The sequence below is a fragment of the Syngnathus leptorhynchus genome, chromosome 13 (genome assembly GCF_054491065.1).
Source record: "Syngnathus leptorhynchus isolate UIUO chromosome 13, UIUO_Slep, whole genome shotgun sequence".
NCBI classification, from domain to species: domain Eukaryota; kingdom Metazoa; phylum Chordata; class Actinopteri; order Syngnathiformes; family Syngnathidae; genus Syngnathus; species Syngnathus leptorhynchus.
The window spans coordinates 10,522,569-10,549,524 of record NC_141207.1 but is presented as its reverse complement, the minus strand read 5'-3'; the positions used below and the strand labels follow the sequence as shown (position 1 = coordinate 10,549,524).

Below are 26,956 nucleotides of genomic sequence, written 5' to 3'. Positions count from 1 at the left end.
AGCTTATTCAAGATGTTGTGTTTTTGATGCCCTGCAGGCAACTGAATCCCATGTATGAAGGCTATCTTCAACATGATGCCCAAGAGGTTCTGCAGTGCATCCTGGAATACATCCAGGAGGCCTGCAACACCATCAGGAAGGAACACAAACCCACCCAAGTGGAACATGAAAGCAGTTTAATGGCAGAATCACAAAAAGGCCAAGATGAGGATGCTCAAGGGACTGGAAAAAGGAAAAGCGACACAGAGATGGGCAATGCCAAAAAGAAGCCCAAGTCGAGCAAATCTGGAGCGGAGGTCGAGCACTTGTTCAGCGGCCCCGTCACCCGCTCCAAAAGTAAGCTATTCCGTGACAACGCAATGGGCGAAGCTGGAGAGAAAGAGGAGACCAAGGAAGGGAAAGAGAAAGAAGAGGCTGATGGCAAAAAGAAGAAAGGCCGTAAAAGGGGCTGGCGGAGGCCTGCTAAGAAACAGCGCAGCATCATGTCCATGTTTCGTACTGTCGGAAAGCTCACTTCCACATTTGCCAAAATCTCAACCAAAACGGAAAATGACAACCAACCTAAGGATGAAAAGAAGTATGAGGGGGTCATGCTTCCAAATGGGAACCAGGTCCACAAGACGCCGGCTCATCAAGGTATTTTTTTTTTTTTTTTATAAATAGAATTTTTGTGTGAACTTACCCTCTTTTCACAATCATAAGATGTTAAATGTTTGCAGATGGTCTAGACCTGATGGAGCGCTTGTTCCACGGCCAGCTGGTTCTACGGACTCGCTGTCTGGAGTGCGAAAGCTTCACTGAGAGGCGAGAAGACTTCCAGGACATCAGCGTCCCCGTGCTGGAAGAGCAGCCCGGCAGCCTGGACCAGCTCTCTTCGGGTTAGCAGAAATAAACCACAGACTGTTCAGTTGTCCAATTTTCAAGTGAGACGCCGAAAGTTGAGAAATAATACGTAACCTGATGAATGAAAAGCTCCAATGTTTTGTCTCCAGTTTCTCCATACCTTAAACCAGAAGAGAAGAGCCTGAAATGGGCCATCGGGCAGTTTGCCTCGGTGGAGCGCATGACCGGAGAGGACAAATACTTCTGTGACACGTGTCGCCGTTACGCAGAGGCCGAGAGGAGTCTTCTGTTTGACAAAACCCCCCAAGTGGTCACCATTCACTTGAAGCGCTTCTCTGCCAGCGGTTTGGAGTGAGCGGCCTGGCCTCACCGGTCGAGACCTTTCTCGCTGTCAGCCTCCTTTCTCACGCCTCTTTCTGTCTAGAATGGACCCGCACACCTGTCTGTCCAAGGTGACCGCGCCCTTGCAGACGCCCTTGACCTTGTCTCTGGAGGAGTGGTGCACTCCGCGCTCGTCCCGCGGAGGCCACTCCTACGAGCTCTTTGCCGTGGTCATGCACAGCGGCGTGTCCATCGGCAGCGGCCACTACACCGCTTACGTCCGGATGAGCGACCTGAAAGACGCCAAGTTCCGGCTGCGTGAAAGCGAGCAGCTGCCCGAGACCAAAGAAGCGCGGTACCGCAGCGACGGCGAGGTCTCCTCCGTCAGGCGACCCTCCGGCGCTGCTTGCGGCAAAGCCCAAAGTAACAAGCCTCCGGAGCGTGGGCTCGGACTCTTGGGAGGTCAGCGGGGTCGCAGCGGCGTCGAGCGAGAAGACGGCGCGGCCAAAGACAAACCTGAGCAGAGAAAAAGTCAAAAAGCAAATGCAGAAGTCCAGCTTGAAGCTGGAGACAAGCGCGAAACAACTTGCAGTGAGGAAGAGCAAGCCTCCAAAGAGCAGGCTTTAAACAATCTCCTTCAGTACGAAGGCAAATGGCTACTGTTTGATGATTCCAAAGTGCGTTTGTTTGAGGAAAAAGATGTTCTCAGAGCCTGCTGCCCTCAGACCTGCTCGTCTTCAACACCTTACTTGCTCTTTTACAAGAAAGTCGTCGAGTCGGCACATTGACAACAGCACCGTCCGTCCGTCTTCTACCCTGAAATGTACTTTGGTCTATTTTCTCGGATAATAAAAGGAACAATGATGTGGACTTAGTTGCAACATCTGTAGCAAAATTCCCTCAGGTTTTCTTTTGGATTTGAACCCTTGGATTTAATTTTTTTTCAATTAATTTCTCACACTGTCAGTGTACTATTGTTGGATTTCTCATTCTGTGATTTTTTTTTTGTACTTGGTTAATCTTTGAGTTTCCTGCAAATGATGTAGCATCAAAGTGGTGAATTAAAGCTGACGCATCAATCTAAATCCTTCCTTTTTCCATCATTTGGATGAGACATAAATCCATCATCAGCCATAGGCATGAACATTAAAATATTTATTTTGTAAAATATTCCAAATGAACAAAACAGAACTACATAAAATGATACATTTTCAGTACCTAACTTTAAAACATTGTTGTTTTAACAAAATGTGTTAAAGCAATACGATAAATAAATTTGTTTTGCAAATTTGAATTTCTTCACCCCTTTCCCAACTTTCAAGTTGTCAAATGTATTGCTACAACAAAACAAGGAAAAAAAGTGCACACATTAAATACAGCTTTTGTTTTGAAACACATACAATATTAAAAAGACACCTTGACATTGGAAACATTTTTGTGAAAGAATTTGGTGTAAAAAGTTTTTTGGCACTTTTTGGAACCAATAACGAACGGGATGCAAACATTCGTGGTACCGGTTGCGCAGCGGGCAGCGTCTCGTACCTCATTATACCAAGGCAGGTCAAGGTGTCTCTTTAAAATCAGATCCGCTTGTTCGTCCTGCTTATGTGTAAACAAGTTAAGACACTGGAATGACGTACCAAGTTGGAACACTTGAAGCCTTTTTCAGTAACAAACACTGTGACCCATTGTGAACACGCTGCTATTTACACTGGAGAATAAATTAATATTGCATCTTCTGCTGTGGCTTTGTGCGCGTGTACCCTCTTCATCTTCAAATGTCAATTTTGCGAAGACTCAATCTGCTGAAAGAATCTCTGGAAAAGAGAGGGAGCCCCAGTTTAGATGTGCTATCTTCCAAAAGAACAAAAAAAGCATAGTCAAGTGGAATGAGACTGATGGAGGTGAACGTGTTTCTTTTGTTTCATGCATATTTTCTTCACCTTGTGTTTTGTTTTTAATGGGCCACCTATCAATGGATAGCATACCATTTACCGTAGTGACTCCATATAGATTTCCTTCAACTAAGCTTTATAGTACATGCATGTGAGTGCCAGAGTAGCTGGAGAGAAATGTCAGCACACACAAGTGGTCAAAAAGAATCAAGCTACCTCCTCAAGCGGTCCATTTGCTGCGTGGGTGCGTCATTATTATAGAGCCAAAGCAAAGATTCACATTACAAAAATACAGTGATATCTTCATTTCTTTGGGGGGTTACCAGCTCCTGCCTGTTTTTTTTTTTTTTTTTTAATTGTTTTGCTGTTTGACTTGTGAGCTAGCTTTGGTTATGCCTCCCTCCACTCAAGTGAAATGAGAAGAATAAGCAGACCAGTCACCTAAAATCAAGCCAGCGAGGAGAAGATCTGTACCTGTGTGAGCTGACTTGTAGCACAGGTTTGTAAAGCTGAGGAATCTTTCTGTTGATGAGCGGCTGCAGCGCCTCCTTCAAGCGGTGATAGTTCCGCTCCAGCTCCCTCTGGTACTCCTTCTGGTCAGGCCCGATCAAACTCTTGTTCTTGCGCAGGGCGTCTTCACACCTGAGGGAAGGTTAGTCCAAAAGCACTATTTTTTTGGATGTTCAAAAAAAGCACTTTGCATTTTCACAGGATGCTTGTCCGTTATGGGCACTTTGACACGCAATGTAAACCCGAGCAAAGCGGCTCAACCTAAAGCGCACGTTCGGAAAGGGCGGCTCGATCAAAACGGACCTTTTGGTGAAGTCTTTGAAGCAGAGACGTAGCTTATTATGGTGTCTGTAGAGTTTTGGGTCGCTGGGGATTTCGGACAAGAACACCTGAGCAACCTCCAAAGGACCCTTAACAAAACACACAGACGGGACGGGGTATGACATTTCTTTCCAATGTTCACAGAGGCCTTTTGAAATGAATGTTGACCTGGTTGACAGTGGTGCCCACTGAGCCCTGCAAGACCATTTGCAGCATCTTAGCATCAGAAGGGTCCTGGTGGGTAGCAAAGGCAAGTTCTTGCGTCTTCTTCTGCATGTCCTCGATGGCCACTTCAATGGGAGTGGAAATGATCTGAAAAAGCCGCAGCGTCGTTGAGCGAGGCAAAACGCCCGGCTGGGTCTCCCTCCATCGACCGGCTTGTCCCGTTTACCTCCTCTTTATGGACAATATTGATGCGCGTCTTGATGTACGGGAAGGCGTGGGAGGTAGTCAGGATGGTCTTGCGTTTGAATTGCTCATGCAGGTCCCCGTGGGCCCGTCCGTCCAGCGTAAATGGGGTGCAGTAGACGAAACGCCGCAAGTTGTAGTTCTTGTCAAAGTAAGTGATGCGGTCCTTCATCTCGTACGTGTCAAAGTAGGGCTCCACGTATGTGATCTGAACGAAGGCCTGAAAAGTACCACGCGGACCGCTTACTTTTTACTGCATTCACAATTGAGTTGATGACACTGACCTTATTTGGGTCAAGCTTGCATTTGTCGACTGGATTGGAGTCCTTAATGACTTCTACTTGATCTTCTCCAAACTGTTCTCCGTAAAATCCCTACAAAAAAAAAAAGAAGAGCTTTAATCGTTGATAAAATGTCAACCTTTATTCCTATGTGAAACAAACCACATGTACACAAGTATTTTTTGTGTCATGATAATGGGGTTGTGATCGTGTCTTAAATTGACCTCCAGCCTGTGAGATATTTCCGCCAGCTTGGTGATGGCCGGCTCTTTGTACACAAACTCCTGCTCATCCAAGTCGCCAAATTTGGAACCATAAAATCCAACTCTAAAGTACGTTCCAAACATCCTCTTCCCATCCTGTTGACAAGAGACAAGATTTAGAAGTGCGACCTAAAAACAGCAATGCAAACTACATCACAACACGTTTGTGTAAAAAGTGTTGACTAGTACATCAAGGCGTCAACTGTGACCCCATTCCACGAAATAAAAAGGAAACACAACGTTGCTTCATAACTGCAGTTCAACCAAAGTTTGTGTATTTGTGAGGGAATCGTGTTTCCTGTTCCAAAAAGTGAAAATCCCCTTTTTGTGCGAGCATCTCTGATTTGAACATTTAGGTAAAAGCTACTTAGCTGCTAACGCATGCCAGCCAAGTGATAGTGACTGGCAGCTACAAAGATTTGGAACACTTGTAGTGCCTCAAGATCCAGGCAACAATTGATAGGAGTTGAAATTGTGACCTTCCCATTTTTAACTGTAGCAATACTCATTGTCGCAAAGTCAACTTGAGTGGGACGGAAACGAGACTGTCGTGTTTCAAGTAGCCACAGCTCATCAACAATAAACAACCCACATGTACGATATCAACCGCCAACATATAAATTCAGGAAATATCTTGTCACTCGTTTACTGCCGTCAATATCGAGGTGGCAAGTTCTTGTTGAAACAGCTCATATGTGCAGATAAGAAAAAGGGCCTGTTGACGTCAGCATCAAAACGACACGGACACCTCAAGCCACCTCGCATTCAAATTCACTGTCGACTAGTAAATGTCATGTGAGAAGCCCCCGAAAACAAAGAAACTTACCACAAGAAACAATTACGTAAAGTGGGGAGGAGGGGTCGGGAACCAGGAAAATCAAAAAGGAGAAAACAGAACACAATTTAATCACAATTAACTTCCTCCAAAATGTTTGAAAAACAACACAACAAAACATTTGCATTTTTTTGAAGGGCACAAACAGATTGTGGAGGAAATAAAGAAAGAAACCATGCAAAGGTAGATGGATGAAGAGTCAATTAAAAAGTGAGGAAATAAATCTCCACAACCTCCCAAAAATGGCATGCACTGTCAGTGCGGTTCCTGAAGGAACGAGTGCTCCGTTCATGCAACAAACCAGGAAAGGTTAATGTCGCTAACAAAACAAATCAAGGAACGTTTCAAAGAAATCACAATAAACAGGGGTCGATTTAGTCTATAACAATTGAAAAGTGGGGAAGGGGCGGGTAAGAATAACAAATAAAAATTGACAAGGGCTCGCCGAGCGTTTTGGACAAACAATTGAGACATTTGATGGCCACCCTGACGCCATTTTGCATCATTCAAAGTCAATTACAAGTGCAACACATGGTGGTTAAACCAGAGAGGGCAACAACGACAATGCACTAAAATCGAACCCTGGCTGTAAAGACGAGAGACAAGGAGGTCTGTGGGAGTTGTCGGCCAACGCGTGGCTTTTGGCCGACACCTCGAATCAACACGAGATGGAAGACGAGGAGTGCGCATGTGATGCATTCACAAATGTTTAGTGTCTGTGGCTCCCATGCACACAGCCGGTTAACGGTGTCACGTATGGGAAAAGAAAAAGTATAGAAATCAAGGGTCTTGCTGCCAATGCAGTAAGTGTCCCGGATGGCAGCAAACAGTCACTGTTGTCTGCAGATGTTAATGGACTAGATGGAGTGTATGTGAAAAGCAAAGGCAGAAACAAAAAGCCTGTGGCTAGCAAATGATATGAGTCTCAATACAAATGAAATTGTCACAAAAAAAAAAGACGAGCAGGGCCAAGCAGTAACCATTCATTTAACCACCTACCTCCCAGCCAGTACTCTGTGTGTAAAAGAGAACACAAAACATGTGAACGACTTCACATTGAGAAAAAAACCCTGTGCACGCTAACATCGCCTATTCAGTGATGTTACAGCATCCGTACCCGTTCCGTGCCAAATCACATGCGACTTTGTTTCCCAACACAGATCATGCCAGGTATTTGCCAAAGTAACACTTAGAAACTGGTGTGCTATAAATCAATGGAATTCCTAGAATATCTGTCATGTTTTGTGTGTGAGACAGCTATGAACCTATCTAGGGAGAGAAAATATCAGGACCCAGTGCAGTATGCTGGAAATCAATCAACATCTATGCTGAATTCAGATGTACTGAGGAAAACAAACAAACATGCAGAGCTGTATAGTCTCATTTGAAGTTTACAAATGTTGAACCCCACCACCCACCGTTTTTTTTTTGTTTTTTTCATGAATTCTGTCCGTACAATTTGTAACTTTTCAAAAGTCGCATATTCAGTAGATAATACATACTCACCTGATGGACAATTTTTCCAAAGGCTTCCTGGAGTTTCCCATGAATGGTGGCTAACTTCTTTGCATCCCTGTTGGCTTCATGTACCGGGATCAGTACCTTGTACACTTCATTCACAGCCTCGTACATGCCGGCCTGACCAAAAATAGAATTTGGGATTGAGAAAAGATATCAGTGCAAATTGTGACCACTTGGAAGCACAATTTGAAGGGCACAAACAGATTGTGGAGGAAATAAAGAAAGAAACCATGCAAAGGTAGATGGAGTCAATTAAAAAGTGAGGAAATAAATCTCCACAACCTCCCAAAAATGGCATGCACTGTCAGTGCGGTACTTATCATAATCAGTACCAAAGAGAACGACGAAGCAGCTTGCTCCAAGAGTCCCACGAGACCCAGCTCGGTAAAGAATTTTCCCGAGCAGATGCCTTCCTCGTCTGGTGACACCACATCGTCGGAGACGGCAGATTCCTCCAACACGTTGGATGAGATATTCTACGAGTAAAATTGAACGGAAAAGAAATATTGTACAGAAGATTTTGGCGTGCAAAACTCTTGCCAGAGCTTCAAACCTGGAAGGTGACACAGCCCACAGGCAGATACTTGCGGTCCTCTAACATGCTGAGATATTCTGCTACCAAGGCAGCACTGTGCACTAAACACTGGGCGGCTTCAGCATGGTTGTTCCTCTCCGAGTGTTTTCCAGCCATATTCTGGAGCCAAGTGAGCCGCAAGTCTGGTGACGTCTGGTAACCCTTTGCTATCCTGCCCGTGGACGTGGAGGCAGCGTGGTTAGAAAACAGGCGGATACAGCTGAGAAGATTGTCACTTGTGTACAATACCTATACATGAGATCGATTAGCATCTCAGGGTCTTCCTGATGCTCCTTCATCTTCACTGTGTCAGAAAGAATCATGTGCAAGTTGAAAACGAGGTCTTGCACCTAGAAATAAACAAAGACAGATTTACCTAAACACAAATAGAAAATCCAAATAATGTACTTTTTAAAGTGGAACGAATGATATTATAATCAGTACCTGGTCTGAAAAGGTTGTTTCCCGAAGCTCGAGGTCTTCCTCTGCATAAGTAAGGATGGTCTTCAGAGAGCGACGCAGGAACTCCTCATTAAAATTCTGAGATGTTCCCACCAGTGACGAAAGGGACATGGTCACCTGCATCTTCACCCTAGCAAAATTCTAAGTGGGGGGAAAAAAGGACAACTGTCTGATGCCACTTAATAGCTAACAAAGACAACCAGCACCACTAGATATGTACATATGATTTCTATCCAGGTGAGGTGTCTTAACAGCAACCCATGAATTGCTGGCTTGCAAAAAAAAAAAAAAAAAAAAAAGGGGACTCACATTGCCAATTTCAAAATTCTGCCTCATGAGGAGGTAGAGGGAGGCGCTGGCATGGGCTCTGATGGTGCTTATACTGCTACTGCAGCTCCTCAGCAGTCGTAAGCACAGGTCAGCACACTGCTCCGTCTCCTCTTCAAACAGCAGTTCGGGAAACTAAAAAAAGGCACATGGAGCAAAATGCAAGGCTACAAATAGAGTAGAGAATGCGCTCATACAGAAATTGCGGAATGATCACATGAAAAGAGCCCACCTTTGACACGAGTGCTCTCTGCGTGGCAAAACAGTGCTGCAGGTAGAGGGCGCTTTGATTGCAGGCCATACTGTGAAGCAACACTTTCAACACCCCACCCAGGATACTCTCCTTGGATTCTGTCACCGATACCGTCTGAATAAAAAACAAAAAAAAAGTTACCCTCGAGCTACTAGCCACGCTATTAGATACACAATTCAATAAAACGGCTGCTACAAAAGTTCAAATAATGAGCATACGTGCGTGTATTTGGTCAAATTTGGTTCTTTCACATACCTGCACGATGATCTCCAATGTATCAAGAATGATCAAGTTGGCCTCCGTCGCAAGGTTACCGTCAATAAGTGCTTCATGCTCCAACTCTGCTCTAGTCCTACAATCACACAAATGGAAACAAGTGTCAAAAGAAATGAATGTCACAGGAAACTTCAGGACCATTTTTGCAGTGCAGTATTGATTTTCACACAAGCTGTTTTTGTCTTCATGTTTCCACGTGCTGTTGGAGGTCTTAGAAGGCTAGAGGTCCATTTTCAAATCATTGACATAGTAGATTGCTTTTAAATTGGGGGCGCACGTACACACTGTCAAATTAGAAGGCTATAAATGACTTAGGCAAATACATATAGTCACTCTAGGAGAAATAAATAGAAGATAGATTTTTTTTTTTTAGCCTACTGCAAGGATGAAAACACACCACACTCTGGCTAAAAATAAGCAATACACACTTATAAAAAGAAAAAAGCCAACCAAACTCAGCCACCACCAATCCAAACAAGCACAAGGTTATTGGGACAGAAGGAGGGGGGAAAACAGTAAGAACCAGCGTATGACTTTCTTGGGCATCCATGTGCATGTGCAAGTTACAAAGTCGAACCCAACAACAAGTGATTTCGAACAGCAACTCAATATCGAGATAGAAATTATCAATAAATGATCACTATCACGTGACTCTAGCTTTCCCAGCATAAATATGCAGAGCGATTCTTTATTTCAAATATTTCTGAACAATATGTTTGCCCTATAGCAATAACAAATGGATGAACAAACTCATGATTGAAGCAAATCCGATTTTTTTCCCGAAACCTGTCATCCCCACCCACAGCAGTGGCGGCGACGACGACTCATACTTCCACATGCAAGTGAACACGTTGCTCAAGGAACTTAAGAAATAGCACACAGCAAATGTGGGACATACAATACCTGAGTGATCTGTTACTCCTACATGAACACACAGCCACATACAATCATTAAGCCAAAACAAGACAGGACACAAATTCAACAGTTGAACCAAAAGCTACATCAATACAACTGATTAAATACGTTTGAAATAAGATTTCGATTGTTTCGAAAAAGAGACACTGATGTGTGGCTTGCCTTGTTTTTGAAGACAGTTACTGACTGATGGGCAACAAGTACTAGGAAAGAACCTACTTGTCTAATCTCTCACTGTTCTGTCTCCAGTGGGTCATGTCTTTCCTCCAGCGCAGATTTTCCTGGCTTCCAAAGGCACTGCCCGAAGGACTACGCTCTGGGGAAAGCACACGTATCGGCTTTGTGTCGCATTTCAACGTATTTGTGGTCGAACCTACCGAGCTGGCCGCGGCTGCGTCGCACCATCTCCTGCCTGGCGCCGATGCTACCCAGGATGGCCTCCTCCAGCTTGGCCTTCATGTCTTTGGACTTTTTGAACGTCAGGCTGTTCATGCGCTCAAAAGCTTTCTTCCCCTGCATGGTGAACACAACATGGGCCTTGCATCCACAAAGTAGATAGAGGGTGAGTGGCAAAAGAGAAAAGAGCAGCAAAGTCATTTGCAGCACAGCACTCGGGAAGCAGAGCATGCAAAGTGACAGAAACAAATTCCAAGAAGAAAGCAGGAAATTCAGCAACAAAAGCAAAGCAGGTTGGATTTCCCAATCCCAATTTAGTGCATAGATGGCCAACAATGTGCACAAAGATGTTGGGTATCTCACCTTGTATTCAAAGCAAGAGACACAGAGGTAGAGGAGATCTAACAGACGGTTCAGCTGCGAGACCGAAAGATCTGTGAACCACTTCTGCAACACCAGCTCGTCGGCATTTTTAAGCACCCACAGCAGACAGATGAGAAGACTGCGACTCGACTCGGCTGAGAAGCTTCCGTGCTGACGATTCGCCTGGAGAAAAGTCAACTTTTAGACACCGTCAATCAGGTCGACTTTAGTCCCCGGGTCCCGCCCGCTTCTACCTGCGAATTCAACAAGAAGCTGCTGGGTCGGGACATCGGAGAGGTAGTGGTGGTGCCCGCTATGGCCATGGCAACAGTCTGATTAATCATGTTGTTTCCCTCTGCCTCAACATCTTCCCCATTGCTGCAGACAGCCGTGCCCTGGGGACCGCCTGATCGACCCCACTGGTTGAGGGACTCTAAGGAAGGAGATGGTAAAGAGTGACAAATCACAATGGGCGACTCAGAGATACCTTTGCGTCTTCCTCAACTTTAGTCAGATCGGATTGAATTCAGTTCTAGACACTCAATTTCAGCCGCAGTGTTATATTTGAATAAGATTGCTGGATTACCCGTGAAGTCATAGAGCTGTGGCAGGGTCTCCATGACGATGCCAATCAACGGAAGGTACAGCATAGCAACTCGGGCTTTGACCTCCGGATCTGCATAGCGCGGGTCAGAGTCGTGGCTGGACAATAGGTTGTGTACAACACTAACCACTTTTTTATGCAAGCCAAACATCCTAGGAAAAGGGAGGAAAACACATTTCATTTAGACTTACAAGAAAGGAGGGGGAAATATGTGACGTTGATTTAAGATACCAACCCCTCATTTTCTGGGTCAAGTATGACAGACAGCTCTGACAGTACCAGGCCAGCCATGAAGTGCTGCTCTCTGAAGGGCACAGACAGTTCAAACATGTTTGCTATTTTTTGGTCCTGAACATGTGTGGAGAACCCAGAGCTCTGTGACAAGACAAGACAAGACAGAGAAAAGTCACACGTGAACATCAAGCAAATGACAAGAGCACCTCTGTTACATGCAGAGGAGAACATCCAGACTTGTTTTCCTTTTAAATCATTTAAGATGTGTGTTTTGATCCAAAGTTGTGCATCAGACAAAGGATTGATTCTAGTTCAGTTGCAGTAAAAGTAGTATTACATCTACAACAGACATGTTTTACGTAGCTGCTTTGCTTGGATGGAATTTTTGTTCAAATCTGACCTGTGAAGTTGCCGAAGAGACAGATGGTGACGGTGAAGCGGGTGGCGTGAGCAAGCTGCAAGGCAGGTTGAGGGTGACGTAGTGTTCGTGGCTGCAAACTATTCTCAAGAAATCCAGCCTCAGAGACTCCAAGGTGGGATTTTGCAGAGCATAAAGCTTGATGGACACCTGTTGCGAGGCGAGTGCAGAAAAATACATTGAAAGGACGCAGAGGGCTTTTTTGTTTTGCAACACAGACACCGACACGAATCTTAGAGTAGCTGCTTGGTTACCTGTTTCCAGTAGACCCTAATAAGGGTGAAGACAAAGCCTCTGTCCATGACGGAGAGCAAATCATTGAGAAAGAAAGCAAGACTTGTATTCAGTCGCTCAACCAGCTCCAGATCCTGACGAATAAAAAAGAACAAAAAAAAAAAAAACACAATTGTGAAATTGGCTGAATTTCCAATCATAAGGTATGACTGCCTCACCTTCTGGAAACGTGATACAATATCGCCAGCAATGGTGCTGACCAGCGCTGTTATGTCATCCATAAAGCGCTCGGGGAATCGATTCTTTCTGGGTGATTCCAGGCGTTCAGCAAAGTACAGGTGATGGATAATGCTCTTCACCTGCAAGGAGAAAGAAAAATGCACTCATGGCTTAGCATGGATAGTATGAGTAACAGGGAGAAGAATGTCTTTTTCCTACCATGAGCTCAAAGAAAAACCAGGCCTGCTGTAGAGCTCCCTCCCTGACACTTCCACTGCTCACCACCCATTGGAGAGCCAGCTCCTCGTGAAAGAGCTACGTGGGGAAGGCCGAGGAAACAAAGAGGATGACGTCAAGGGTCGCATGATTGATACACAATACTCACTTTGTTACAAATATCATACCAAAAATAAGGCAAAGAGCTTACCACAACAGGCAATTATATGACAGCATCTACACGACTATATTCCACTCGCGGGTCGGGTGGAGCATTATGTGTTTGTGGCTACCAAATTGAATAACTGATGAAAAGCAACATAAAAAAAAACAACAACAGTCGTTTCGAGCATTTCAAAATGCCGCTAACAAGCTTTGAACCCTGCCTGCTGCGGCTTGTGCGCCATATCTATGGATTTTGCATCATGTCTAATACATTTATACACTCTTGAGTAAAAAGGTTGTTGTGCGCCACGGGAGGGATACGTATGGGAGAAGAGTGGCGTGGGTTAGGATTGAGGGATTCACTCCTCGGGACAATTTAGACTCCTCAATTCATCTAAGAAGCGTGCAACAATGGAGGAGTGCCCAGTGATGGAGAATATGTCAACTCCGCAGCAAAAGATTGGAATCCCCAAACTCAGAGGCCTCGAGCGCTCGTCGGCCGTGGCGCCAAAATGAATGGTCATCTTGGCTGGAGTGCTATTTCAGCAAGCAAAAAGCACGTTCATGCACAATGCGCACGGGTTCGGCATTGGCAAAAGCCAACAATTTCATGTGGTGGGAAAGAAAGAGTATTAGAAAACATTGCTTTCAAAACAAAACCCAGATGGGTGACATTCAGCAAGACGCCACAACCACCAAATACAACAATGAGCAATCGAGAGCAGCGCCGTACATCCACAGACAAGACAAGACAGGACAAGTGAGAAGGCAAGAAAAGGGTGGTGGGGGTGCGTTCCTCCCCCAGTGCAAGTGGCTCTACCTTTTTTGTGGGCAACCGTCCTGTTAAAGTTTGCAAGAAACTGGCGCTCTCAGTGTGCGAAGACATGCGATTGCCACAGCGCTCCATGGCCTATGGGTGGAATGAATGGAACGTGACAACAGAGTTAGTGGAGGAGAGGAGCAACACGAGCGTGGGGTTGCACCTTTTCCTCTCAGCATCAAGAAAAAAGGTGTCTTGGTCCACAACACAGACACAGACTAACACGCACGAGCATTTTGTGGTCTCAAAGACATACACTGATATGGACACAGGACCGACCGTCGATTACATGATTTGAAACATCGCGATCTTTCTCTCGATTTTCCAATGAAGTATGCTAAGTTTCTGTTGATTGGTTTTTTTTCTTCAGGCCTTTCAAATTTGGTGCCAGACTTCATCCTTCACAAGGGTTCTTTGCAGCCTAAAATCAAAAGTCACAAGCTCACATGCGCTGTTACTGAACCAGGATGGGATTTATGATTGAAAAAGAGCTAGAAAAGCTTACGGCAAGTAGTAGTTACGACGACACGTGAGCAAACACACGAGATGAAGCAGACGAAAGAACACAACAGACACTCCCATGCTCCATGAAGGGGAAGTAGGAAGTCAGGCAGGGAAACGAGCAGGTGATGGAGATTGGATTGGAGTGGATTTCAACGAAGGACTGCAGCGTTTTGTGTCAATACAGAGGCCTTCATTAGGAACACGCTTGCAGAGCTACGTTTACATGGGTGGGGTGGGTGAGCAACTGTGAAACCCATGCATGGGATCATGGGAGGATTGGAGTAGAATACTATAATAGTAGGACCTTTTGGTATTGTAAACATCTATATGCCCAGATGATTTACTGGATAAATTAATTTACTTGGATAAATTGGCACCAGTAAATATGGATGACAACACAAATAAAATGAACAAAGACCCAACTATCAAAGAGAACATACAACACCAAAAGTCAAAATATATCAGTATTCTTTCAGCGTGAGTATGGTGAGTTGTTTGCAAAGAGAAGAGAGGAGGCGGAGGGAGGGAGGGTGGGAGGGAAGGAGGATGGGCGCATTGGTAAAACCACCTGCATGGTTTCTGGAGCAGACCCAGGGCTGGATCCCCAAGGGGCACTCTTACAGCCCATGGTGTGAACCCACGAGTTGGACCGGTCTAAGCCCTAGGAGTGCCAAGGTCAAAGGACACAAGGCAGGCAAGGAGCAAGGCAACAAGCGAGCAGCATGGGGGAAGGAAGGAGGAGGGAAGCAATCACAGGTTAAAGAGGTCACCACTGCTGGATGAAGGGCCCAAAAGATGGCCAGCTGTAGCTTTAGTCAAAAGGATGGCAAAATGTCCATTTCTCAACCATTTGGAAGGGCTACCAGTTAAGATGTTCTCCCCCTTCTCGGAAACCAGCGGAGCAGAATTAGGAAGCACAATGACAAAACATCCTTCGCGCACTAGTTTGCATGGCCACATTTGTTGAATCATAAAAGGCATCCTTAAGATGTAGGTCAATGAAAATGTGGACTCAACATTTTGTCTGCCTTTCACAATTTTAACTCAATGGAAGTTCCCTCATGTCAGGCTGCTGTTACAGCGGTTAGAGAGATAAGATGTCCAAACTCTTGTTGACACACTATGTCTAGTGTACATGTTGATAAAATGACCTCAGGGTCACTGTGCACATGTAAGGCTGCTGTTAAAAAAGGACTAAAGCAGTGCAAGCACCTTATCAAACCTTTTCTAAAATGCATTACAAAGTCAATACGACATGATGATGATGATGCAATTGCTGGTAAATATTGATTTAACTCTTGATGTGCACGTGCGTGCGGTGGGAACATGAGCGCCAGACACTATGATGTCAACTCAATGAAAACATTTGAAGCCTCATTCACGTACCTTGCTGCCAATGATGGCGCGAACCTCATCATCAGGAGAGGTGGGCGTACCCGAGATGTCGGGGTTACTGTTGCTGAGGCTGCGAGAGCGGTTTAGATTGAGGCTGGCCGGTCGCACGGCTGAGCGAGCCATGGTGGCGTAGTGAACGGAACCGCCGAGCCCTCCTGGGCCTGGGACAACACGCAAACAAAGGAACTGGCTCTTACTACGATGTATCTATCGATTGACACCTTCATTAGTAGTAATTACTAAATGGAAAAAGATTTCCTACGGATTGCTTCAGTATCGATCAAAATGTCATAGATACCTGTTAAGGATGATTTGATGTCTTAAGCAGGCAAACAGAAGCAAAATTGATATGGGAAGAGAAAGGAGACAGTTCAAAACAGTATGAGTCTGAAGAAAGAAACAGATGAGGCTAGAAAAGATGAGGGGGGAAAACATAATAATAAGAGATGATTTAAAAATGGCTACATGAAATACCTGGCGAAGGCGAGTTGGGGTCAGTGCTGGGCAACCGGAAGACAAAGTGAATGTAGGAAGAAAGCAGGCTGTTGCGGCCATGCATGTCCTGACTGGTGTCCAGGTACTTATGGAGCCGGTTTACAATGGCTGCCATCACTTCAAATGATGCCTGACCAAGATTCACTAAAGAGCACAAACAGGTTTCGCCACAAGTCAAATAGTGAAAAGGCGAGTCATGATCTCTTACCATCGGTCCACAACACCCTCCCGTCACATTCACTAACCAAATGAAAAACCATTTCGGAACAAATGATTGATTTCCCTGAAGAAATCATGTCTGCTTTTACGCGGGCTAAATAAGGTCTTGCAGTAAGAATTCTATCTTGATTGCATGGATTGTGTATTGTTCTCATGAATATCATTTCAAGCTGTAGCATACCAATCTGTCCAGCAATGACCGGAGGTCGAACCACAAGCAACACCAATTTGTCAAGAAGAAGGTGAAGAAATCGAACGACTGGCTCCAGCTGTGAGGAGTTCAGCGCTGCGATGCTGGACTTCAGCTCAGCTTCCAGGTTGTTTTCCATGATTCTCATGTCCCCTATCCGGACTGGGAACATGTGCTCATCCAGCGCGTGCACCAATGCAAAGAACTTATCCAAGTACTGATCCTAGAGAATGCCAGAGAGAGAGCAAGACACATCCAAATTGCTCGGACGGGACGCGCGATGATGTTACGAAAGCTAAAGTGCAGAACGGTGATTGGCGATAAATGGATACCTGTGTGTGGATGGTTGAAACGGCAACTACCTCCACATTGAATACCCCGCGATGATTGTCCACCCACTTCATCCCTGGGAGAGGGACCTGAAGTCAAAAAGAAAACCTCATTAACTTAACTTTGTCGTCAACTGCATATTTCTATTGAATGACTTACATCTGGTGAGAGTACAGAGTAGGACTGAGGTGGTTTTTCTAGAGACACGGGAAGACAGAAGTGGCCTGTCCGCAAACGTCCGTTCTGCAACATGGGGATCCACTGGAGAAAGGAACTGACTATTACTCAATAAAGTCCATTGCGCTGCAGCATACAGCAGCTCCACAAAAATGAAGAATTGGAAAGTGATCAACGTGTGAGGTTCTACGGTCGCTGGCTACCTACCGTGTATCCCACGGGGGTCTCCAGCAGCGTGTTCTGCTTTTGCTGGCAACTGACGTGGTAGAAGGTGAAGAGAATGTGGTGGTGGTCTGATAGGGAGGCAGGAAGCTTGATTTTGACCTCATCGTGAAAGTCGGGGGATCTGATCAAGGGAAAAAGCGGGTGTTGTTTAAAAAGTGGCTTTTCAGATATTTTTTTTTTTTTTTTTTTTTTTGCCCATATGGGACCTGACAGACTCAATTCAGATTTTCTCAAATCCGATCTCGGCCACTTTTACGCGGTCCTAGAGTGGATATCTATCGGGTAGTTTTGCAATATGACTGCAGTCGCAGGCAGGTAGATTTGAAGTGATTTTTGAGTCTACTGAGAACTGAGGAAGAGAGAAAATCAAGAGGGTCTCCATTGTTCAACACACTTTTTATAGTTGCGTGGGAGGGACGCTCGTCTGCTGACAAGTATCCAAAAATAAACAGCACAGGGCAAGAGCAAGCATATGACTTAACTGGCTTCAAAAGGTTTCACAGGGTGAGCGCTTTCTCACAGGAACTAGCATTTAGATTTGATGAAAAAACACAAGTGATTTTGTAACCTGGCCTCTTCTTGCTATCTGACACTGCTGCATTTGTATGAAAACAATTTCAATCAGTTCCAATTACAAAACTTTACAGTAAATACGCTTAAGGGATTAAAAAAATATTAAAAAAGCACTCTTACCGATTGTGGTAGACCACAGAAGTATAGGCCTCTTTGTAGAAATCAGCGCAGCTTGACTTCCCAAATATCACCTTAGGGATGCAGTTAGGTGTTTAAATAGCTACTTGGACAAAACATGGAAATCGAAAAGAAAATTAGAAGAAGCCACTGTTTCTTCTTAGCGTACCTGCATCGAATTATTTGAATCTTCTCCATTCATGAATTGTACTTTGACTGTAATGTTGCGGGCTGAGCCTTGGCGATTGGCAAAGTTAAGGCTTTGCGGGTTCACATACAGCAGATTTCTGCCAAATGTGCACAAACAAAATAAAACATACATACAGGGTATTACATAAGTCCCACAATGTGATGTAATGTGTACCAAAGAGGTCGACAGAGGAAAATTGCTTTTCAGTTCATTCTATACGTAGCAAGCAATATTGGTGCTACTGTCAAAAAAACAGCAATTGTAAATTTGCAAATCTAGTTGAAAACAGCCAACCATTTTTGAAACTGGAGTCTATCCCAGTTGATTTTGGGCGGTAGGCGGGGGACACCCTGAGCTGGTTGCCAGCCAATGGCAGGGCAAACACATTTTGCAAACAAAACGTCAAGATACGTCGTACTCAATTACTGCTATTCCACCTATTTCGACATGTAACTTGCATTTCAGGAAATATTTCATTGAATACAAATCTATGTGTAGAAGGTATGCTTTTTGCATAGAAAATATTCATATGTCTTTTACAAAACTAGAAATGATTGAAATGCAGCTATACATCCACAGCTGAATGAAAAACTTGTGCAAATGAGAAACGCTACAAAGCAGCAGCATTTTGTAGGACCGAATGCTTGAATGTGATTAAAATACCCCGAACGTATTGAATAAATCCACTCTGCATGCCATGAAAGTGCAAAGTAACCTAGGATCAGCTACAAAACCGCAGTGACGTCCTTTACTCAGTTGGGAATGACTCCGCAGAGATTACAGCTGGAAACACAACTTCCAAAAAGCATGGGAAATGTCTTTGGTCTTAATGCTTTCTCATCTGGCTGCATGACCAATTAAACGATAATCAAACGGGAGAGATCTTGCCATGATCAAAAGGTGGCTCAAAAATTCAAATACAAGGCTGCCACTTCTAATGCATACGTTGCGAGTTTCAATTTTGCTGACGCTTTTCCACAAATCTTTTTTTCACTGTCTAATAGTTTAATTCTGGCACATATGATGGGAGCACTCCCTGTTCTACTCAAGCTGACTCACCAGGAGGCTAAATCAAGCTCAAGAGTATTAGTTATAGATAGCATTATCAATCAGAGTAATGTATGCGCGCGCTTCTAAATTTTCAGCTTGATCAGACAAGGCTATCCATCAAACACCTGCGATGGCCATTGTTGGCTTTTTGCTGATCAGCTAAAGCTCCCACACCACCCGAGGAGGGCGGATTGGAGTTAAATGGGTTGAAAGGGGGTGTCATGTGCTCACTGCTGTGATTTGTTTGTTCGGGAGGGAGGGAGGGAGGGATGGATGCAGCCGAGTTTAGGGGGAGGCCGGCAGCAAAAAGCTAGGGTTTAAAGAGCAGCTAAACCCCCCACCCCCCTCCTCATCCAGTATATAAAGTCACGCCATGCTGCGCTGAGATTATATGTTGGTCAGAAGATAGAATGAAAAGAGTCTTCCCGGTACGTCAAGAGAACAAGTAGTATCAAGAAGGTGGTCGGAAATAGACATCACCATGCAGTTGTTCCTGTTACTGCTGCTAGCCAGTTCCGGCGCTGCCGTTCCCCTGGAAAACTCGGGTCAAGATGACATCCTTCAAATGCCTTCCGAAAGCCTCGCGACATCACCGAGTCCGACGGAAGCAAAGTCTCGCTTTGCCATGCTGGACGACGTGCGCCTCCTTGCAAACGGCCTCCTTCAGCTGGGCCAGAGTTTACGGGAGTTTGTGCACAAGACCAAGAATCAAATCAATGACATCTTCCAAAAATTGAATATTTTTGACAGGTCATTTTACCAGCTTTCAGTGGTCACGTCAGAAATCAAGGAGGAAGAGGAAGAACTGAAGAGGACAACCAGTGTGTTGAAAACAAACAATGAGGAGATCAAAAACCTGTCTCTGGAAATCAACTCCAAGATCAATAACATTGTGCAGGAGCGTGCACAGCTACAGGGCAAGGTGGGAAGTCTCGAGGAGAGGTTAAAGGGACTGTCGCAGCATATGCTCTCTCCCGATCAGCTCAAAGAAATCAAAGCACTCAAGGTAAGAAATGAAAACTAATCTCCATCTGATAATGCTAGACGGAGAGAAAGCAAGCGGCATTGCATAACTACACAGCTGTCACAGCTCTGCACTCTGAACAGATCGATACTGTACTTGACGCATCCATATCGTAGAACTGCACATTTCAGGACAAGAACTTTCATTCTCGTGTCTTTTCAATTGCTTGGCTATAAAACACCATTCCGATGACGTCACCAATATTTCGATGTGGATTGTTCTGATCGGCAGGAAGTGATTGAAACGCAGGAGAAAACCATCTCGAGACTCCTGAGGGCTGTGCAGGAGCAGCACGAGCAGCTTGACTATCAGAAAATTCAAATTAAGAATATGGAGGAAAAGGTAGACAGCATTTGTTGTCATTTGTACCGTGGGTGATGACATGCTTTAATAAAGGCAATGCGATGGTGTCGTCTTGCAGCTTAACTACGACGGTGTCCAAGACACAGCGGCTAAAGCCGTGGATTTGGAGACGGCGCTATTTGAATATGTGACGAGAAATGCTTCGGATTTGGACGACAACGGTAAGAATAAGAATCAAATTCAACGGATGAATACATTTGCCATACATTTTCTCCGTGCTTTCAGATTTGCCCGTTGACTGCACAGAGTTATTTGAAAGAAAGGAGAACAAGAGTGGAATCTACATTATCCAGCCAAAACAATCGGAGCCTTTCAACGTTTATTGTGAAATGGGTTCTGGTGGGTGAAACTTTTCAAACATCCTAACAATCAGCCAAATTGCATTTTACCATCAAAAATATAATACCATCAATGCAATCGATCCGCAGATGGCGGTTCAACTGTGATCCAACGGAGGATCGATGGCTCAGCCGATTTTGACCAGACATGGCAAAAGTATGAGAAAGGCTTTGGCGATCTGGAAAGTAAGTACCATCTCACACAGTTTGTTTTTGGCAATGTAAGGATGAAAACTGCTTTAAGTTGAAAGCGTCAATACGAGCAAAGATAGATGCAAATGGAAAAGAATGGCCGGATGAATTGAAAGCAAATGCAAGCAGAAAGTCTCACGGTCCAGTTCAGATCGGACTTGAGCAAAATCCTTTTGTGTATGCAGAAGATTTCTGGTTGGGCCTGAAGAAGATCCATAGCATTCTAAAACAAGGAATGTACATCTTGAAAATTGATCTGGAAGACTGGAAGGAGGACAAACACTGGGCAGAGTACCGCTTCTCCTTAGATGATCCCACTGAGCACTACGCACTCCATCTTACCCACTTCTCGGGTGACCTGGTTGATGGCATGGCCAACAGTTCCGGTGTGCGATTCTCCACCAAAGAGCAAAATAATGGCAACCCGCAAGCCCCAAACTGTGCACGCCACTCCACAGGTATACTACCTTCAACAGCCACGGATCAAGTGCATCATTCTAAAAAGCAGTTCTTGTGTCCAGGTGGTTGGTGGTTTACTGGATGTGGAGAGAACAACCTGAATGGAAAGTATCAATGGGAGAGAGCTAAGGGACGCTCTGCGAGAAGAAGGGCTCTCCACTGGAAACCTGGCAAGGGCTCAGCATATTCCCTCAAGATGACCAAGTTGTCCATTCGGCCTGCGCCAACCGCTGAAGGTTTCAACTGAAAGCGCCATCCATGCCAACTCTGACAACACTGCTGGCATTTTTCCACAAAGCACTATAACACACCACTCAAGCGTCATTGACATGTATGCTTATCCATGTTTTTCTTGTGCTGTATTAAGTTAAAGAATATTTGGGGAGAGGCTCTGCAGTTACCAACACCAAGGAAGGCTCTCATTGACCAAAAGATGAAAGCCAAGTAAGTGAAAGTTAGTCTTAGTTTGAGACGGTGTTTTAGTGACATTCTGTGTTTCGCTTTATTTTTTTCCTCATGTTTTACTCACTAAAGTATTTAAACCATGCACCTGCTACTTTGGTGCGTTATCTGCTAAGACAGACACATTGTATCTCCTATATTATTGGGTCACATTGACTCCTGTCCACTGTACACAAATATTCTGTAAATGTGCTTCATCACGTCCTATACAAGAGTTCCAGAAGCTCATCACGCAATAAAAGAGAAGACCAACGTGACATTGGTGATAAACAATGTATGAAGCTTTGCCTGTATTCCATAAAATGCTTGAAAATAATTTAAAAAAAGAAGGCACGTTGATGCTGTCTGCTGTCTACTTTCATCATTGCTTACGTTGTAAAGTGCTTTGTCCTGTCTCTGACAACTCTATACAAATCAATACAACAACAAAAAAATAATAATAATAATAAATCAAAGGATAAATGTCACGTACCTGTATGTGGTGTTTGGCACATAGACATCCCTGGCAGGAAATTCCAAGATATCCCTGGTGGGGCGAACTCTACTGTCTGGGTAAGGTTTCACCTGCAAGAGGTCAGGTGTCAGACAATAGTGGGGGTTCTCTGGAGCTGGAGAAATGTCCAACTTCAACTGGGCTGCAGGAAAAGTAAAAAAAATAGCAATGAGGGCAACTAACAATTGCTTGGGTTACTAAAGCAAATAGAAAGAAGTCAGTCAACCTGTCCACATATTTCTCTTTTTATACCTGTTATGGGTCTAAGTCTCCTCAACACTGAAGAAGGTCTTCTCATGTCAGCAAGAAACTTATACAAGTCCTCGTCACTTAGCCTGTCACCCTCCTAAAAGAGACCACATTTGGATGAGCACTTTGCCTCCATTACAAATCACATTTGGGTTTCCATACAAATTTGAAAGTGCAGCTGAGTCTGTGCACACCTGTTTAAAAAAGTTGGTGATGGTTAGCGTGGCAGGTCGAAAACCAGTCAGACTACATGATTCATCTCCGGTGGTGGTTCTTTCCAGCGACCTTCTTCCCATGATGCTCGAGTTCCGTCGTTCTGACCACGAGCCCTTTCTCTCTGCATACATAATCAGAGAGTAGAATCGAAACGCTAGCATAGATAAAGTCCACATTTTCATATCTGGCCCATCACCCTGTGATTTGTAGGAATTTGCTACACACACACACAGCATGTAAATAAAATGGCAAAGACCTGAAAGGCTCATCTCCAGCTCAGTATCTCTCTCAAGACTGCCAGCACTGTTCACAATATTCATTAAGTGGATAGCAGTCCAAGCAAAGGGCATGCGGTACCGGCCCAGGCGTTGACAGAATTGCTCGGATTGACTGCGGAGTTTCTCCAATTTTTCTTTATTCTAAAAATACAAAAGACAAAGACGAAATGTCAGCAATCAACTATTTTCTGTTTTGCCCTATTCATTTGATACGGTTAGCAGTACGTGTTCATTTAGTATCGTCTACAGTCGTATAGTTAGATCACGAAAAAAAAAGTGCCCATTCTCATTTGATATGTACCTTGGTAGCATCAGACTCTTTAAAGACCATGTACGGTTCGGCACACTCTCCAATATCCCCTTGCTGTAGGACTTTCTCCAACTGAAGCAAAAAACAATTTCGGTGTAGCAATGATAGGATGGATGGATGGGCATAGAATTGTGAAGAATAATGGAACTGTCATAACATCAAAGGTGGCTGACCTTGATGACCAGAAATACATCCTGAGAGGGATAGGTGATTGAGAAGATGGCAGAGCGCGCTAACGTGGAAATGGCTGCCGTCTGAATGTGTGGACGCAACATGGCCTTGGTCTGCTCGGAATTCAGGTCAAAGAAAAAGTTCTCGGATATCTGGTAAGAAATACACAAATAATAGTTATTTGCAATAATGATGCAATGATATCAAAAACCAAAAGGCGGCCTTCCCAAATGGGATGGATGACATTTCTGAAATGGCCCAAATGATCATCTCTATCTGATGAAGCGATATCATTTTCCATCAACTGACCTTTTTCTTTTCCTTGACATCATATAAAGCCAAACTGGCAAATATGGGCTCAATTTCAATCTCAAACCTACAGTGGGAGAAACAAACCAAAGCCATCACCAAACACAGCAATAAATAAATAAAACCTGCACGTGTGTGTGTGTGTGTGTGTGTGTGTGTGTGTGTGTGTGTGTGTGTGTGTGTGTGTTCCCCATCACTTACTTCAAGGATAAGCACTTGACAAGTAGCCTCTGGCCAAAGTGTTCTTTAGGAACTTCAGGCACGCAGTGCCGCTCAATGGGGTCCTCCTACACAAGAGGTACAGTAGTATATGAAGAAAGACCATAATATGCCATCCAAACAAATACAAATACATGCTACCTCATCGAGGGCCGGGTGCAGAGCAAAGAGTTCCCGGTGGCGGTTGCTCTTGCGTTGATCTTCATTGTGTCTGTCAATCTCTTCGTTGGGGGCACGATCGAGGAGATGCGGGAGGAGTGAGTCGGGGAGGGAATTCTTCAAGTCAAAGATGCTGCAAGCCCAGCTTCCCCGAGGGGTGTCATCAATGGACATTGATCGCCGCTTGAGGTCATCCTACAAAAAAAACCAACAACACCATTTATGAATACAAACGTCACGGGTACAATTTGCGGGTGAGCGTGCGCACCTACCTGGTCATCTTGGTAACTACTGCTGTCCGGCAATTCATCAGCCTCAAACACTTGTTTGGGCAAGCCCTTCTGTCGCTCCTTCTGCTTATCCAATGAATTGGGGTTAAAACCTGTGCCAAGTTTGTGATATCTGAAAGTAACGTCGCATTTAGTACCAAAAAAGACTTGGAAAGACCATTCTCGTACATTGCAGTCTTACTTTCTGTTGACTATGGCCCAGTCCTCCGTGTAAGATCGGACACAGTCTCGCACGTGAGGGTCGGTGTCCCTAAAAATAGCCAAATATTTTCAACATGCATAGCCTGTGTTATAAGATTCCCTGTACAATGAGTGCCCTCTGGTGGGACGCAAGCATTTGAATTACATTTGAGCGTGTTAGGCGCCATCCCTTACCCTTCCTCTGGGACGGCTTGCACTACTGTGCGACATTCCCTGGGTGTGTAGATGACTTCAATGTCATCCGGAGGAAACTCGATCAGATCTCGAAGGGGTCCAGACTCCACAATTGGAGGGTGAGTGATGAGGTACTCCTCAAAATCCACTGGCTCTACTGCTTCTGTCAGTGGAACCTGGAGAGTGAGCAAAGGGGTGCAATCTTTTAATGTAAGGCAATTCCAAAACATGACTTTTATTAAAACCAGATTGACTTTGCATGCGAGTATTACGGTGGTTAGTCGGTTCGAGCAGCGGATAATGCCACCAAGACGTTTTCTTTTTAAGGAGTGAAGCTTACGCACTGTGTTATTTATGGTCCCAGCATGAAGGTTCTTGAGCAGTTGAGGGGAGCCCCCATACTGACCGGCAATTTGCTTCCTGACCTCTGCTGCCACAGTCCTGCAAAGAAAAGAAACATGATTAACTTGATGACTTCAGTCAGTCCATATTAAAAGTTGACATCATGGTGTGTCCCACTGAATAAACCTTTTGTTTCTTACAACTCTCAATGAGGGATGAAGTCCATAAAAGCATGCTTTTTTTAACTTCAAAAATGATGAAGCTTCAGAAGCAAGTTGCCTGACAAATTGTGAGGCAATCGAAACAAAACTCAAGAGTCTGGGTTTCCAGTACACTTAAGATCAGTCATGACATTTATCATTTGAATCCGTCCAACCCCCTTTACAGTGACTGGTTGACAAGTATATAGAAGAAAAACATCTGGAGCTCGCTATTTTAAGCAGCACTGACTCACTCAAGCCATCAATACCACAATGTGACAAGGACGAACGAGTAAAAATGTACTTCCTGTTTTAAAACTGTTTATAAGTGACACGTTGAGTAAATAACCAACATTAAAAAAAAATGGGCAACTGGGGAAAAAAACCAACATGAGTACAATTGAGCATGAATGCATATACAGTACATATTTGTGTGCAGTGATGGCTTCTGTCCCAAAATCTGATCTGATCCAAGAACAAAACTCCCAATGGCAAGATAAATACATTTAAGGCATGACAGTCCAAATATGACAGCTATATTGGCCAATTTTGTTATGTCGCACCAAGTTTTGAATTGAAAATGGACATGCGAGGGATTCCGCAACATGCTTGTAGGATTTAAATCTATATACACACTACATGATATAGAGAAAGAGCCTTTATATGGGTGGTGGCATCTGACAGCGTCGACGTAGATCGAGCCTATTGTTAAAGAGATTATTTGGACTCAATTGAGGGGCGGGGATGGGATTGTTGTTTGCACAGTTGACATATATTTGCCCTGTCCGCCTCATCGTATGTTTGTCCCATTTGTAACAATGACAACAGTGACAATCTGCACGGAGGGAGCTACGAGAGACAAGATAGCTTAGCTGTTGAAACTAACGGTTTTCGTGCTACTGTCATGCATTGCTGCTGGGTGCACGGGCACCGCAAGCGTGCCTGCCTTCTTTCCTTGCGTCCGATCGCTTTACATTCATTGCAGCGAGTGTGGGTAGGTGGGTGGCTGGAACCGGGGGGAACCTTTGAGGAATTCATTCGGCTGTCGCTCTGGGTGGGTCTGAGCATCTTTGGCGATGCGGCTAACAGGCTAGCGGAGAGCCGCCCGCCTGACCGCCGTCTGGGCCTCTTCCCATTGGGTTGTATGTTGGGTGACCCTCTCGCAAGCTTCAAAGTGGTACGGACACGTCTTTCTTTACCTGCTTATCTTCTGGGCGAAGGCGCGGCGTTCAGCCATGGCAGTGGCCGCTCGATGTGCTTGAAGGAAATTCCCAGAGAGGCGGCAGCCAGCAAATTCCACTCGCTCGCTCGCTCGCTCGCACACTCACTCACTCACTCACTCACTCACTACTACAGCCACCGGGAAAA

At 44.6% G+C, this 26,956-nt stretch overlaps 4 protein-coding genes across 18 annotated transcripts in view; 2 read left to right on the top strand and 2 right to left on the bottom strand.

The window, feature by feature from the left end:
* kank4 (KN motif and ankyrin repeat domains 4) overlaps window positions 1–1,462 on the bottom strand; it is a 32,911-nt gene extending 31,449 nt beyond the window's left edge. The window contains exons 1-3 of the mRNA XM_085928623.1: window positions 1,214–1,462; window positions 1,085–1,129; window positions 683–1,003 (exon numbers count right to left, since the gene is read on the bottom strand). The gene's annotated coding sequence lies outside the window, so the exon portion shown is untranslated. The remainder of the gene's footprint in view (window positions 1–682; window positions 1,004–1,084; window positions 1,130–1,213) is intronic.
* The window catches only part of usp1 (ubiquitin specific peptidase 1), a 4,493-nt gene extending 1,897 nt beyond the window's left edge, over window positions 1–2,596 (top strand). For both annotated transcript variants that reach the window (XM_085928626.1, XM_085928625.1), the window contains exons 6-9: window positions 38–636; window positions 720–878; window positions 993–1,194; window positions 1,268–2,596. In XM_085928626.1, coding sequence (XP_085784752.1) covers window positions 38–636; window positions 720–878; window positions 993–1,194; window positions 1,268–1,952 — 1,645 coding nt within the window. In that variant the 3' untranslated portion in view covers window positions 1,953–2,596. The remainder of the gene's footprint in view (window positions 1–37; window positions 637–719; window positions 879–992; window positions 1,195–1,267) is intronic.
* dock7 (dedicator of cytokinesis 7) lies at window positions 2,301–26,956 on the bottom strand. Of its 14 annotated transcripts, XM_085928621.1 has the most exons (52): window positions 26,788–26,956; window positions 25,391–25,487; window positions 25,047–25,222; window positions 24,853–24,921; window positions 24,654–24,783; window positions 24,364–24,576; window positions 24,205–24,290; window positions 24,004–24,070; window positions 23,697–23,846; window positions 23,515–23,595; window positions 23,192–23,354; window positions 22,914–23,056; window positions 22,723–22,816; window positions 22,450–22,612; window positions 18,069–18,186; window positions 17,903–17,973; window positions 17,192–17,330; window positions 16,967–17,068; window positions 16,810–16,896; window positions 16,469–16,700; window positions 16,048–16,212; window positions 15,872–15,892; window positions 15,565–15,734; window positions 14,747–14,839; window positions 13,675–13,764; window positions 12,693–12,788; window positions 12,473–12,613; window positions 12,275–12,388; window positions 12,003–12,170; window positions 11,604–11,743; window positions 11,351–11,520; window positions 11,019–11,197; window positions 10,765–10,947; window positions 10,383–10,542; window positions 10,225–10,321; window positions 9,994–10,011; window positions 9,070–9,166; window positions 8,794–8,928; window positions 8,544–8,696; window positions 8,217–8,375; window positions 8,022–8,122; window positions 7,752–7,944; window positions 7,531–7,674; window positions 7,184–7,315; window positions 6,677–6,691; window positions 4,804–4,929; window positions 4,583–4,672; window positions 4,282–4,518; window positions 4,059–4,202; window positions 3,873–3,979; window positions 3,534–3,701; window positions 2,301–2,981 (listed from the first exon to the last, which is right to left on the bottom strand). In XM_085928621.1, exons 1-52 carry the CDS (start codon window positions 26,823–26,825, stop codon window positions 2,939–2,941), a joined length of 6,468 nt encoding a protein of 2,155 aa, XP_085784747.1. In that variant the 5' UTR covers window positions 26,826–26,956; the 3' UTR covers window positions 2,301–2,938. The 14 variants fall into 14 exon arrangements, with proteins under 14 accessions (XP_085784747.1, XP_085784733.1, XP_085784737.1 ...); XM_085928607.1 differs by lacking the exon at window positions 14,747–14,839; XM_085928611.1 differs by lacking the exon at window positions 14,747–14,839 and having other exon boundaries at window positions 10,383–10,518.
* angptl3 (angiopoietin-like 3) lies at window positions 19,556–22,434 on the top strand. Its single transcript, XM_085928630.1, has 7 exons — window positions 19,556–20,145; window positions 20,395–20,505; window positions 20,585–20,687; window positions 20,752–20,865; window positions 20,955–21,050; window positions 21,242–21,514; window positions 21,578–22,434. The coding sequence occupies exons 1-7, from the start codon at window positions 19,621–19,623 to the stop codon at window positions 21,760–21,762; spliced, it is 1,407 nt and encodes a 468-aa protein (XP_085784756.1). The 5' UTR covers window positions 19,556–19,620; the 3' UTR covers window positions 21,763–22,434.

Bases quoted from the DNA above. Each gene is read 5' to 3' on its own strand.
- dock7 (XM_085928621.1), bottom strand. From the start codon at position 26,825: ATGGCTGAACGCCGCGCCTTCGCCCAGAAGATAAGCAG. The intron at 23,355-23,514 runs GTACATATCAAA...TTGTATTTTTAG, and splicing joins AAGAGTCTGATGCTACCAAG to AATAAAGAAAAATTGGAGAA. The intron at 12,171-12,274 runs GTAACCAAGCAG...GCCTCGCAACAG, and splicing joins TTAGGGTCTACTGGAAACAG to GTGTCCATCAAGCTTTATGC.
- angptl3 (XM_085928630.1), top strand. From the start codon at position 19,621: ATGCAGTTGTTCCTGTTACTGCTGCTAGCCAGTTCCGGCGCTGCCGTT. The intron at 20,688-20,751 runs GTAAGAATAAGA...CCGTGCTTTCAG, and splicing joins TTCGGATTTGGACGACAACG to ATTTGCCCGTTGACTGCACA. The intron at 20,866-20,954 runs GTGGGTGAAACT...ATCGATCCGCAG, and splicing joins TTATTGTGAAATGGGTTCTG to ATGGCGGTTCAACTGTGATC.